The sequence below is a fragment of the Muntiacus reevesi genome, chromosome 1 (assembly GCF_963930625.1).
Source record: "Muntiacus reevesi chromosome 1, mMunRee1.1, whole genome shotgun sequence".
Taxonomy (NCBI): domain Eukaryota; kingdom Metazoa; phylum Chordata; class Mammalia; order Artiodactyla; family Cervidae; genus Muntiacus; species Muntiacus reevesi.
In genome coordinates, this window is record NC_089249.1 from 161,738,049 (window position 1) to 161,751,996 (window position 13,948).

General features: G+C 44.0%; 1 protein-coding gene across 1 annotated transcript; it reads right to left on the reverse strand.

Annotated features, from left to right (window-relative positions):
- Window positions 1-5,910: 5,910 nt before the first annotated feature.
- Window positions 5,911-6,843, reverse strand: LOC136151087 (olfactory receptor 2A5-like). The gene has a single exon (XM_065912041.1). The coding sequence runs from the start codon at window positions 6,841-6,843 to the stop codon at window positions 5,911-5,913; it is 933 nt and encodes a 310-aa protein (XP_065768113.1).
- Between the last annotated feature and the right edge of the window lie 7,105 nt (window positions 6,844-13,948).

Below are 13,948 nucleotides of genomic sequence, written 5' to 3' on the forward strand. Positions count from 1 at the left end.
AGCTCCTCTCAATGGACCAAGCTGCTGAGGCTTTATTGTCCTGCCTCCTTACCAGACTTTCCTGGGAGAGCAAGGGGAGGGACATCCCCCTGCCCCCTGCCTCCTGTCATCACCATTCCTGTGCCCCATGAAGATGCCAACTGGAATTCCCTGAATGTTGTCAACAAGAACCCTACAAGGAAGACGTCCCTGTGGACAGAGCAGGAGAAAACCTCCCCATTGGGCAGGCATAGTGACCTGTCTATTTCCTTTTCCAGCCTTCTGGGTGATATGACCAGCCTAGGGGAGAGGATATTGTACCTGGTCTTCTCATAGAGATGTCAAGAACTAAAGGCCTCATGTTGATTCTCCTCTTACCTTCAAAATCCCTGTGCCCCAACTTGTCAATTAGAACATGTTTGGGTCACATACTTATATCTTCTGAACAACCTTGAACAAATCAAAATCTCCCTCTATTCCTGACCAGAATAACAACTCTATTGAACTCTAACTGAAATTCTTCCTGCTGTCCCAGAGCTGATTCTGATTACCAATGGAGTTGGGCCAGATGGAGGGATTGGTAGGAGGAGGAAGACTGGACTCTGGATGCTGAATTCTGAGCCAGGTCGGCCTGCAGGTCTCAAGGAGATGAGGGTGGACTGGAAAGAGGGAAAAAGCTAGGGCTGCGGCAGTCCTAACAATGGGGGACTCTCTGTGGAGGTTGAGAATACCTCGGAAGGACTCTGGGAATTATCTCTGGTTTGCTAAGACAGGTGCTCCAGAAAGTTTTCTAATTTTATGTCTGGGGAGGGAGCTGAGGGAAATGGCAGGAGGAGATGATGGTACTAAGGATCAAGAGCACATTAGTGGTCCTTTGGGACAGTCTCACACACAAAGCACTTTCATGTGTATTTTCTCATCAGCTCCTCCTGGCACACCTCCGGGAGGGAGCATTGTGATCCTCGTTTTACAGATAATGACAATGATGGTGACCCACTGAATACTTGTGATGGGCCAAGTCTTGAGGGAGTCAGTGAGGCTCATTTTGGTCACTTCACTGCTAAGTCATTAAGGACCTTTAAGGTCAACATGTCCACTTCCTTACTCTCTTTTACAGTCATGAAAATTAAGGCTCAGAGATGCAAAGTCATTGCCCTACATGAGTTAGTGTAGGTGATTCAGACTTAGAAATCCTGCCTCCTAGCCATGTCCCATTTGACCTCAGACTTCTTCCTCTGCTTCATTCTCTATCAGTTGGCAGAAAACGCTGTCTACCTGTCCAGTGATAATTAGTTAACTGCAGCCATCTCATCATGCATGCCCTCAACATTTTGATCCCTGGGAATTTGTATCCCCCAGTGCTGTAAATCTTGTTTGAGTCAATGAAAGTACACAAAGCTCAGATAAGGTAATAGAATAGTAATAATAATGATAAGAACAACAAAACAATAACAATAGTGATGTTAATTATTATGTGTGCATGCATGCTAAATCACTTCTATGGTGTCCAACTCTTTGTGAGGCTGTGAGCTAAGGACTGCCAGGCTCTTCTGTCCATGGGATTTTCCAAGCAAGAATACTGGAGTTGGCTGCCATTTCCTCCTCTGGTTATTATAATAACAGTAAAACCTTATAGGTATTGTTTTGTATGTGCTTTACTTATAATAACCCATGTAATATTCAAATGTCTCAAGATGACATCTCATCTTGAAATTCAGTGGAAACATTGTTTTGACCACCAGTGGAAACACTCCCTACTGGAACACTAACATCTCCAAACTAGCAGAGCTCAGAGTTCCTGAAATAGGAAACAAATATTCTGTGAGTGAGTTACTGGTTATAAGAGTCACAGAATCCACTCCCATTTCATGACTTGATTCCCATGTCCATGCATTCTGGCATTGGAGGAAACAATGCCATATAGTCTCTGACTCAAAGCTTAAACTTAACATCATGCTTAACTTAAAGAAGTATGTAAGATAGGGTTCTATTCTTTCAAAGTGTTGTTATCTATGAATAGCAATAATGGAGTCTTAATAAATCATTTCATCTTTCAACTTTTCCAGCTTATTCCAAGTGTTGGAGGTTAGTTAAGGTCACTGATTCTATAATTATGAACCCACAGAAGTGAAATGAGTTTCTTGATCAGATGCAATGCTGTGGGGATTCTCTGATGGTGGATTAGGCACACTGTGAATTCATAGATAATGATGCTAGCAAAAGGTTTGTAGGCAAGGGAAGCAAATTCATATCTAGAATATGCATATGCTCCCATGAAAACAAATCACTGTCCCCTCCCTGATGGAAGAGATCCAATATAATCAAGCTGCCACAGGTGGCAGCTGTTCTCCTGAGGCATGGTGTCATAGAGCTGATCTTTGCTATTTGTGATTTAAGCACTCATCAGTAGTGGCAACCAGGTCAGCCGTGGAAAAAGGAAACCCTGGTCCTAAGCCCATATGAATAGCCTCCACCCTTGCTTAATAGACATTTTGTTCATGCATCCACTGAATGAAGGTCTCGGGAAGAAGCCTGACTGACATTCACAGAGCGTGTCATTTTTTCCACCTGATTTGTCTCCACTGAAGCTGATAGGCTTTCATGAACATTCACATGGGACACACAGATTCTGTGTTCACTCGAAGGAAGTCCATCCACATATCTCTCCTTTCCTCAAAATTTCATGCCACCAATCTTTATATCTTGTTGTGGCATAGTTACTTAGTAGCTTTTGCTCATTTTTGCATTTTCCTATGGAAATAAATCTGTGAAAACTTTCTATCTTTAAAAGTTTTAAGTTTGGTAATCTACATCTCCCTTGGAAACTATCCATTCCATCTAAGTTTGCAATTTCACTTGCATCAGTCATTCAGTCAGTCAGTTCAGTCACTCAGTCGTGTCTGACTCTTTGTGACCCTATGAATCGCAGCATGCCAGGCCTCTCTGTCCATCACCAACTCCTGGAGTTTACTCAAACTCACGTCCATCGAGTCGGTGATGCCATCCAACCATCTCATTCTCTGTCTTCCCCTTCTCCTCCTGCCCCCAATCCCTCCCAGCATCAGGGTCTTTTCCAATGAGTCAACTCTTCACATGAGGTGGCCAAAGTATTGGAGTTTCAGCTTCAGCATCAGTCCTTCCAATGAACACCCAGGACTGATCTCCTTTAGGATGGACTGGTTGGATCTCCTTGCAGTCCAAGGGTCTCTCAAGAGTTTTCTCCAACACCACAGTTCAAAAGCATCAATTTTTTGGCGCTCAGCTTTATTTGCATAGAGATCAGCCAACAGAGAAAGCAGAGTTGTGGGACTTAAGGGTTTTGCACAGGAACACACAGCTGATAAGCGGTAGTTTACCTATCTGCCCAAACAGAAACTTTGAGATCATTAGTGCAGAAATGGATCAAAAGGGAAAAGAATTGGAGAGGCTGACATTTCAGTCTAGTAGCAAAATATTTCCCCCAAATAGATGAACTGAGTCCCACCAGACAGGTGCTATGATCCACTCTGCCATTTTCTTTGTTCAAGGAAACAGGAAAAAGTAAAAAATAAAAATAAAACATAAAACAACAATCCTCATAGAGACCAAATTAACAGAGAATTAATTAACAACATTTTTTAACTGCACCCCTTAGTACCTGTACACTTCCTAAGAACTGCTGGTTTGTGGACTGCAAATTCCATGAAGACAGGTGTTGTGACGTTCTGTCACCAGTGCCAGGAATTAGTGATGACAGTTGACGATCAATGGCTCCCATCAGTGAACTACAGGGAATCAGAGATACTGGTAAAGCTGGATTAAAACCATGATAGCTTCCTTGATTGCTCCCCTTTATACCTACACACCCAAGTCATCACATGCTCTTGCTTCTTTCCTTGTCACTTCAGCACTTCCCCACTCACTGCCACCATTAAGCCTAGTACCTCAGAAATTATGCCTAAATCTAGCCCACTAAATGTTCCTCTTTAATCCAACCCTCTCATCCATGGCCCCAGGTCATTCTTCTGAATATACTATGGCACCCTCTCTCCTCTACTCTGGTCCACATCCCAGGTTCTTAAAAACAGATGTTGTCTATCTTTAAAATAAAATCTATTATCATCTTGAATTATGAACTCTGTTACTATCTATCCAAGTAGAGAGACAAACAAAACCTCATCACACCACACACAAGACTCTCACTCTGCATTATCCTGATTCCTGACTCGAGATGCAGCAGAGCCACCAGGTAGACTCCACACCTTCTGGAAGGAACTCCAAGAGCCAATAAGACCTCTTCCCTAGTATCCAGGCAGCCTCCTTCCCCACAAAGCCAGAAACAGAAATCTCTCAAAAGTTTTAAGTCCCTTCCACCAGCCACATAGCTTCTTACCTTCTCCCCAGATGGAGGAACACTCCAACAGCCTTTGGGACTCTTCGTTTTCTGCCTGAAACCTCCTGGAAAAGTTGTCTGGAACTTTGCCACAACATTGGTGCCGCGGTACTCACCTACCTAAAGCCCTGCTTAGCTCAGCCGTGTTACATCTCTCATCCACAAGATATCTGAGTTATCAATGAGGCCTGAAAGAAAGCTGGATTCCCATGCTAACTCTGAGGCTTGTGCCAGGGTTCTTATAGAGTCTCATATGTCATTTGGGTCCCTTGAAAGAATCAGAAGCACTGTTTAAAATGTACTATACCTGTAAAAATTTTAATTCTTCTATGGTTGTGTAATTCACCCTACAGTTCACAGAAAATACACTAGTTTACTGCATTTGGTTTCATGCATTTCAGCTACTGTGACATAGAATTTTGGAGACACAGAGGTCTTAGAGACCTTTCAATTTGAGGTGCTCATTCTATAGATGAATAAAGTGAGATCCAGAGAAAGAAAGTAAATGGCCCAAAGTTACATAACAAGTTAACAAGGTTGGAACTAGAACCCAGGTCAATTAACATCAAGTTCTGTTCCTTCCACAAGATAATGTAGAGAATACCATATCAGCCCCATAAACCATATTCCTTCCATGCATCAGGCCAGGACCATGGGTTACATTGGCTCCATATACCATTGACTTAATTTTTGATGTTGGTCACACAGATTTATTACTTTCCTGTACCACTATGATTGCCTACTACTTGACATTCTACTATGTCCATATATCATATCACTTTCAGGTACCACGTTTCATGTTAGTTATAGGCATACTATTGGTCCCAGTGCCTTTGTTGTAGATTACATTATCACCCATAGTATTTGCTGTTCTCACTGTAGAGGGAATACACATTCATCCCCAGGTCACATAACTTGTATTACTTTTCTGTGGGAAGAAAATACTTCCTGCCCTATTGTCAGAAGGCCTAAACATAGGACTTGCTTTGGTCAATAGGATGTCAGCAAAGAGATGTGTGTTCAGTTCAGTTCATTTCAGTCACTCAGTCGTGTCCGATTCTTTGTGACCCCATGAGCTGCAACACACCAGGCCTCCCTGTCCATCACCAACTCCCGGAGTTTACTCAAACTCATGTCCATTGACATATGTGTTACTTTTGAGAAGAAGCTTTAAGAATCGTCATGTATTTCAGCCATTGCCCCTTTCTCTCTCTCGTAAGTCTGACCTGTTCCAGATAGGGCCTCCTCCTTCAGGCTGGATCCAAGAATCCAATGGCAGAAGACCACAGTCTACTTACAACTGATTGGAACATGACAAATAAATAGACTTATACTGTGTAATCCCATGAGATTATGGAGTTGTTTCTAACTGCACCACAATGTAGAAAGATGATCAAGACTGCCATCCTTAGTTCCATGTTCCACATTTGTTCAATGACCGAGTACTGTGTGGGTTCTGTTGTATAATGTTGGTTTCATATGTTATAGATACTGTCCCTTTCCTCATCATTGGACACTTTACCCCAGACTCCTCCTGTCTCCCAGTTCAGCAGGCCAGTCTACCTCCCCATCACTTTGAGAAAAGCCCTCTTCATGTCCTCATTCCTCAGACTGTAGACCACAGGATTAAGCAGAGCAGTGAAGACATTATAAAAGAGTGACACCTGCTTGTCTTGCTCAGGGGAATAGCTTGCATTGGGCCTCATGTAGAGGTAGGTGGCTGGAGCATAGAAGAATGTGATCACAGTCAGGTGGGAGGCACAGGTGGAGAAAGCCTTGCAGCGGGCCTGCATGGACTTGAACTTGAGAATGGCCTGGGCAATACGGATGTAGGAGGCCACAATGAGGGACAGTGGGGCAACAACCATGAAGACACTGATGATTAGGTCCACCATCTCAATGACGTAGGTATCCATGCAAGCCAAATTTCGTACTGAAGGGCCTTCACAGAAGTAGTGGTTGACCCTGTTGGGCCCACAGTATGGCAGCCTCATGGTGAAAAAAGTGTGGATCAGAGAGAAGAAGAAACCACAGGCCCAGGTGCCAGCTGACAGCTGTGTGCACAGGCCCCAGCTGAGGATGACAGTGTAACGCAGTGGATAGCAGATGGCCACGTACCGGTCAAAGGCCATGACGACAAATAAAATGCACTCAGTCAGGCCCACGGCACCAAAGATGTACATTTGTAGCCAGCAACCAGCAAAGGAGATGGTCTGAGATCGAGAAAGAAGATGCACCAACATCTGGGGCACAGTGGTGGTGACACAGCTCATATCCAACAGGGAGAGGATACAGAGGAAGAAATACATGGGAGTGTGGAGATGCATGTCCAGGCATACCAGGGTGATGATGAGCCCATTGCCCAGGACTGAGCTCAGGTAAAGAAGAAGGAAGGCACTGAAGAGGATCCTGTTGGTCGTGGTGTCACTGGAAAAGCCAAGCAGGATAAATTCAGAAACCCAGCTTTGATTCTGCCCTGGAGGTATCCACATTTTGGGCCTATAAGAGAATGATATACATTTAAATGTCACCTAAAATATGATAGTTTAGTAAGATCTGGAGGGAGGCAGCTGTGATTTTAATTCTTGGCCCACCACTTACCTACTGCTTTGTACAGTTACTTATCTTCTCTGAGCCTCAATCTCCTCAACTATAAAATGTGGCTAATAATACTCATCTCTCAGGGTTTTTAGAAGGAGTTGGGCAATGCATGTGAATCATCTCCTGCAATGCCTTGAAACACTAAATAGTAGTAAATGCTCATTTGCAATCTCCCCAGGCCTAGTTCCAACCCCTCAGAGGAGAAATTGGTCGCTCAAGTGTCTAATAACAATTAACTTCCACAATATCTGCTCCAGATCCCCAGCCTGCAGATGCAACCTATCTCTCTGTCTTAGAAATTATTTGTCTGGATGTGCAACAAGCCTTTCCTCACCCTGAACATTTGTCTCTCTGGCAGCTGACAGAGAGGCATCTCAATAGTGGCTCCAGGGCGGCGATGGGGGGACAGGGGAAGCTGTGGGGGGGGGTGGGTTCCCTGATGGCTCAGATGATTAAAAAATGTGCCTACAGTGCAGAAGACCCAGCCAGGTTTGATTCCTGGGTCAGGAAGATCTCCCAGAAAAAGGATTGGCAACCCATTCTGATGTTCTTGCCTGGAGAATTTCTTAGACAGGGTATCCTAGAAATGTGATGATGGAAGGAGGGAGGCACTGAGGTTGGGGCTTCAATTCTCCTTCCGCAGTTGCTCAACTAGAGAGCCACTGGGTTAATAGTGACTAACCACAGTCACATACTCAGGCCACACACACTCTCTCTACCCAGTGGTTGCTTCTAGCAGAGCTCTGGCTTGTGGCTTCACCCCCACTCTCAATTCAGTTCATTTCAGTCGCTCAATCGTGTCTGACTCTTTGCGACCCCATGAACTGCAGCACGCCAGGCCTCCCTGTCCATCACCAACTTCTGGAGTCCACCCAAACCCATTTCCATCGAGTCGGTGATGCCAGCCAACCATCTCATCCTCTGTTGTCCCCTTCTCCTTCTGCCCTCAATCTTTCCCAGCATCAGGGTCTTTTCAAATGAGTCAGCTCTTCTCATCAGGTGGCCAAAGTATTGGAGTTTCAGCTTCAACATCAGTCCCTCCAATGAACACCCAGGACTGATCTCCTTTAGGATGGACTGGATGGATCTCCTTGCAGGCCAAGGGACTCTCAAGAATCTTCTCCAACACCACAGTTCAAAAGCATCAATTCTTCGGTGCTCAGCTTTCTTTATAGTCCAACTCTCACATCCATATATGACCACTGGAAAAACCATAGCCTTGACTAGCCGAATCTTTGTTGGCAAAGTAATGTCTCTGCTTTTTAATATGCTGTCTAGGTTGGTCATAACTTTCCTTTCAAGGAGTAAATGTCTTTTAATTTCATTGCTGCAGTCACCATGTGCAATGTTTTTGGAGCCCAGAAAAATTAAGTCAGCCACTCTTTCCACTGTTTCCCCATCTATTTGCCATGAAGTGATGGGACCGGATGCCATGATCTTAGTTTTCTGAATGTTGAGCTTTAAGCCAATTTTTTCACTCTCCTCTTTCACTTTCATCAAGAGGCTCTTTAGTTCATCTTTGCTTTCTGCCATAAGAGTGGTATCATCTGCATATCTGAGGTTTTGAAATTTTCCCTGGCAATCTTGATTCCAGGAGACTCAAGTTTGTGAGTCATCCAGCCCAGAGTTTCAAATAATGTACTCTGCATATAAGTTAAATAAACAAGGTGACAATAAGCAACCTTGATGTAATTCTTTCCTGATTTGAAACCATTCCATTGTTACATATCCAATTCTAACTGTTGCTTCTTATCTTGCATACAGGTTTCTCAGGAGGCAGGTCAGGTGGTCTGGTGTTCCCATCTCTTTAAGAATTTTCCACAGCAGTTGAGATCCAGACAGTCAAAGGACTTAGCCTAGTCAATGAAGCAGAAGTGGAAGCTTTTCTGGAACTCTCTTGCTTTTTCTATGATCCAACAGATGCTGGCAATGTGGTCTCTGAGTCCTCTGCCTTTTCTAAATCCAGCTTGTACTTCTGGAAGTACGGCTTGAAGGATTTTGAGCATTACCTTGTTAACATATGAAATGAGCACAATTGTGCAGTAGTTTGGACATACTTTGTCATTGTCCTTTTTTCGGGTTGGATGAAAACTGACCTTTTCCAGTCCTTTGGCCACTGGTGGGTTTCCCAAATTTGCTGGCATATTGAGTGCAGCACTTTCACAGCATCATCTTTTAGGATTTGAAAATGCTCAGCCAGAGTTCCATTACCTCCGCTAGCTTTGTTCATAAGTAGGCTTCCTAAGGCCTACACACTTCACACTCCATAATGTCTGACCCTAAGTGAGTGACCACACTTTGTGGTTATCCAGGTCATTAAGACCATTTTTGTACAGCTTTTCTGTGTATTCTTGCCACCTCTTCTTAATCTCTTCTCATATCTTTTCTGCCATCTCCCACTCTCAAACATTGATTAGATTGTTTCTCTACTTTTAGAAACCCTTGTGATTTTTGGCAAGGTATAACCCTAGAATGTTATAGACTGTTCTGATATAAAGCTTGAGCTCTAGTTCCCTGAGAAAAATTTCTCCCTCTCATGGTAAGTTTATTCCCACTCATTGAGTTGGAATATCTATAATAAAGTATGGAAAAAGGGGTGAGTGGCAGGCTGCCCCATGGCTCAGTTGTAAAGAATCTACCTGCAAGGCTGGAGCTGCAGGAGATATGAGTTCGATCCCTGGGTCAGGAAAATCCCCTGGAGAAGGGAGTGGCAACCAATGCCAGTATTCTTGCCTGGAGAATCATATGCAAGAGGCCTGGTGGGCTACAGTCCATAGTGTCTTAGAGAGTCAGACATGACTGAAGCGATAGGCAGGCATGCACAAAGGAGTGAGTATATAAACTACTTTCAGAAAAGGTAATAGCTAATGCTTACTGAAAACTTTCTGTGTGCCAGGCATTGTTACATGAATTGATCTCATCCTCATAACAACCCACTGAAGTGAGTACTAGTACCTCCACTTTTAAGATGGGAAAAAACAAACTAAGCCATATAGAAAGTAAGTGATTCACTCCAAATTATCCTTTTTGCGTGATTTAACCTGGGATTTGAACCAAGGCAGTCAACTCTTAATCATTAAATTCTCCTGCTTCAGGGTAACAGGCTCTAAGAGGGCAGGGCAAAGAATGGAGACCGCCCCCATCTGCTCCTCAATTTGAGCTTCTTGAGGCTTGGTACAAGATACTATAGAGTCATGGCCTCCATGTTACATCCACCAGATGAGAAAGAATCAGGTCTCTCCTAGGATAAGGGACTAAAGTTTCAGCCACAGACTATCTCTCATGATACTGTCCTCCATCTGCTCCCACCACTTGGAGGTGGGAAACCATGGGGTTGCACTGGAAGCAGAAGGAATCCATAGAAAGAGACTTGGAAACTCATTACCATACTAAAACTTAGTAAATCTTTGTCAGATCCTTCCTTTTAGTCAACCTTGATTTTCAAAGGGAATGGGGACAGTCATTTAGTGAAAATAAAAAGTCTCCTAAGATTCCAATAAGCCAGCAATCTCTGTCCTAATTCACAAAAGCCCAGGTCTCTAGAGAAGAGGGGAGTGTAAACTAATCATTGCAGTCGCTGATGTCATTGGTAAAGGCCTTTCCCAGCATAACCATCATTTTCCTTTCATAATGTCTTGTATCTGGAATTGGAGATCTGGAGCTCAAGAAATTCATTTTCTGCATCTAACTCCTAGAACTTGACTTAGCAAAGAGGACCCATCCATATATATTTCCTAAATTAACAAATGGAAAAAGGAAGAGGCCTGGGAAGAAAGGATGGGGAGGGGACTGAGATGTGAAGTGGTGGTGGGGAGAAGAATGAGGAACAAGGAGGGGCTGGAGGGATGTTGGGGACTAGCACAGAGAGAAGCCCGTGGCTGGGTGACCTGGTACCTCTGAACTCCAGGCCCACAGAGGCCTGCATCCCACCATTAGCCCCAGCCCAGTGACCATCTCACCCCTCAGGCATTCACACATCGTGGAGAGACTGTCACTTGTCCTGAAGGGAAAGAGACTCAACAGGAAGCACCCAGGGAAACTGAGTCCAGGGAGGCAGGATTCCAGGCAACCCAGTCTCCAGAAAAGCACTAGGCTTCTGAGAGGTGGAAGGATGAACCCCCTGGCTTCTCTTGATGACTCAGCTCTTTGCACTTGACCTGGCCAGCCCTGGCTCCTGAAGGCCTTTCTAATCAGGTGCTCAGGTGTAGATGGAGGGAGCTTCAGCCAATCCAAGCTCCTCTCAATGGACCAAGCTGTTGAGGCTTTATGTCTTGGCTCTTTGCAAGGCTTTTCTGGGAGAGGGAGGGGGAGGACCATCCCCCTGCTTCCTGCCACCGTCTCAGTCCCTGGTGGGGATGCCAAGATGGAATTCTCTGAATGTTGTCAACAAGAATCCCACAAGAAAGAGTCCTCTGGGGTTAGAGCAGGAGAAAAACCACCCCATTGGGGAGGCATAGTGACCTATCCTTTTTTTTCCAGCTTTCTGAGGAATATGACCAGCCCAAGGGAGAGGAAATTATACCTTATCTTCTTGTAGAAATGTCAAGAACTGAAGACCTCATGTTAATTCTCTTCTTACTCCTAAACCCCTGTGCCCCAATTGTCCATTAGAACATGGCTGAGTCATACTTCTATGCTTTACAGTGGGACATTTTCCACAAATCAAAATCTTCCTCTACTACTGACCAGAATAACAACTCTACCTGAACTCTAACTGATATTCTTCCTGCTGTCCCAGAGCTGGATTTGATCACCAGCAAGGTTGGGCCAGCTAGGACATTGATAGGAGGAGGAAGACTGGACTCTGGATGCTGAATTCTGAGACATGTCTGCCTGCAGGTCTCAAGGAGATGAGGGTGGGCTGGAAAGAGGGAAAAAGCTAGGGCTGTGGCAGTCCTAACAATGGGGGACTCTCTGTGGAGGTTGAGAATACCTCTGGGAAGGACTCTGGGAATTATCTCTTGTTTGCTAAAACAGGTGCTCCAGAAACTTTTCAATTTTATGTCTGGGGAGGGAGCTGAGGGAAATGGCAGGAGGTGGTGATGGTAATGATGATCAAGAGCATCTTAATGGTCCTCTAGTACAGCCACATACACAAAGCGCTTTCATGTGCCTTTTCTCATCAGGTCCTCCTGGCACTCCTGGGAGGGAGGTGTTATGGGAGGGAGGTACTATGGCCCTGGTTTTATACATGATGACAATGATGGTGATTCACTGAGCACTTGTGATGGACCATGTACTGAGGGAGTCAGTGATACAGGTTTTGGTCATTTCTGTGCTCTCTAGGTCATAAAGGGGCTTCAAGGTTAACATGTCCAGTTCTTTACTCTCTTTAACAGCCGTGAAAATTAAAGCTCAGAGAAGCAAAGTCATCACCCTGAAAGAGTTAGTGTAGGTGATTCTGACCTAGAAGTCCTGTTCCCTAGTCAGAGATCCATTCAATTGACCACAGTCTCCTTCCTCTGCTTCATTCTCTAGTAGTCTGAAGAAAAACTGTCCAACTGCCCATCTCATCATGCATGTCCTCAACATTTTGATCCCTGGGTGTTTGTATCCCCCAGTGCTGTAAATCTGGTTTGAGACAATGAAAGTACACAAAGTTCAGATAAGGTAATGGGATAGTAATAATAATGGTGAGAAAACAACCACAAAGCAATAACAATAGTGGTGATAATTATTATGTGTGTGTGCAAGCTAAGTCACTTCAATTGTGTCCAACTCTTTGTGACCCTATGCATTGGAGCTGCCAAGCTCCTCTTTCCATGGGATTCTCCAGGCAAGAATGCTAGAGTGGGTTGTCATTTCCTTCTCCAGAAATTATTACAATAATAGCAAAACCTTACAGGTTTTGTTTATTATGTGCTTTACTTACAATAACCCATTTATATCCAAATGTCTTGAGATGACTTCTCATCTTCAACTTCAGTGGGAACATTGCTTTGACCACCAGTAGAAACACTCCCTACTGGGAAACTAAGATCTCCAAGCTAGCAGAGTTCAGAGTTCCTGAAATAGGGGAAAATATTCTGTGAGTGAGTTACTGGGTGTAAGAGTCACAGAATCCACTGCCATTTCACTGCTTGATTCCCATGCTTATGCATGAGATGGGATGGGAGGAAACAGTGCCATACAGTCTCTGACTCAAAGCGTAAACTTAACATCATGGTCACCTTAAAGAAGTATGTAAGATAGGGCCATATTCTTTCAAGGCATTTTTACCGACATATAGTGATAACTGAGTCTTAATAAGCCATTCCACCTTTCAATGAGGCCACTTTATTCTAAGTGTTGGAGGTTAAGTAAGGCCATTGATTCTATAATTATGAGCCCATAGATGTATAATGAGTTTCTTGATCAAATGCAATGCTGTGGGAAATCCCTGATGGTGGATTAGGCATGCTCTGAAATCAAAGATGATGATGCTAGTTAAAACTTTATGGGTAGGGGAAGAAAATCTGTATCTAAAATTTGCATGTGTTCCTATGAAGACAGATCATTGTCTCCTCCATGATGGAAGAGGTTCAATGCAATCAAACTGCCACAAGTGGCAACCTGTTCTCCTGGGGAATGGTGTCACAGATTTGTTCTCTGCTATTTGCAGATGAAGCACTCATCAGCAGTGGTAACCAGGTCAGTTGTGGGCGAAAAAGTCCGTTTTGAGCCCCTGTGGACAGCCTCTAGGCTGGCATCATGGACATTTGCTCATGTGCCTACTGAACAAAGTCTGGGGGAGAAACCTGACTGACATTCAGAGTATGTCACTTTTTCCACCTGATTTGTTTCTTCTGCAGTTGATACCCTTTTATGAACATGCTTATGTGACACACACAGTCTGTGTCCACTCTGAGGAAGTCCATTCGCATACATCTCCCCTCTCCCCAGACTTTCTTGCCACATTTCTTTGAATCTTGTAGTGGGGTAGTTATTTAATAGCTTTCTCTGGTTATCTCATTTCCCCATGAATCAGTCTGTTAAAACTTTCTATCTTTAAAAGTT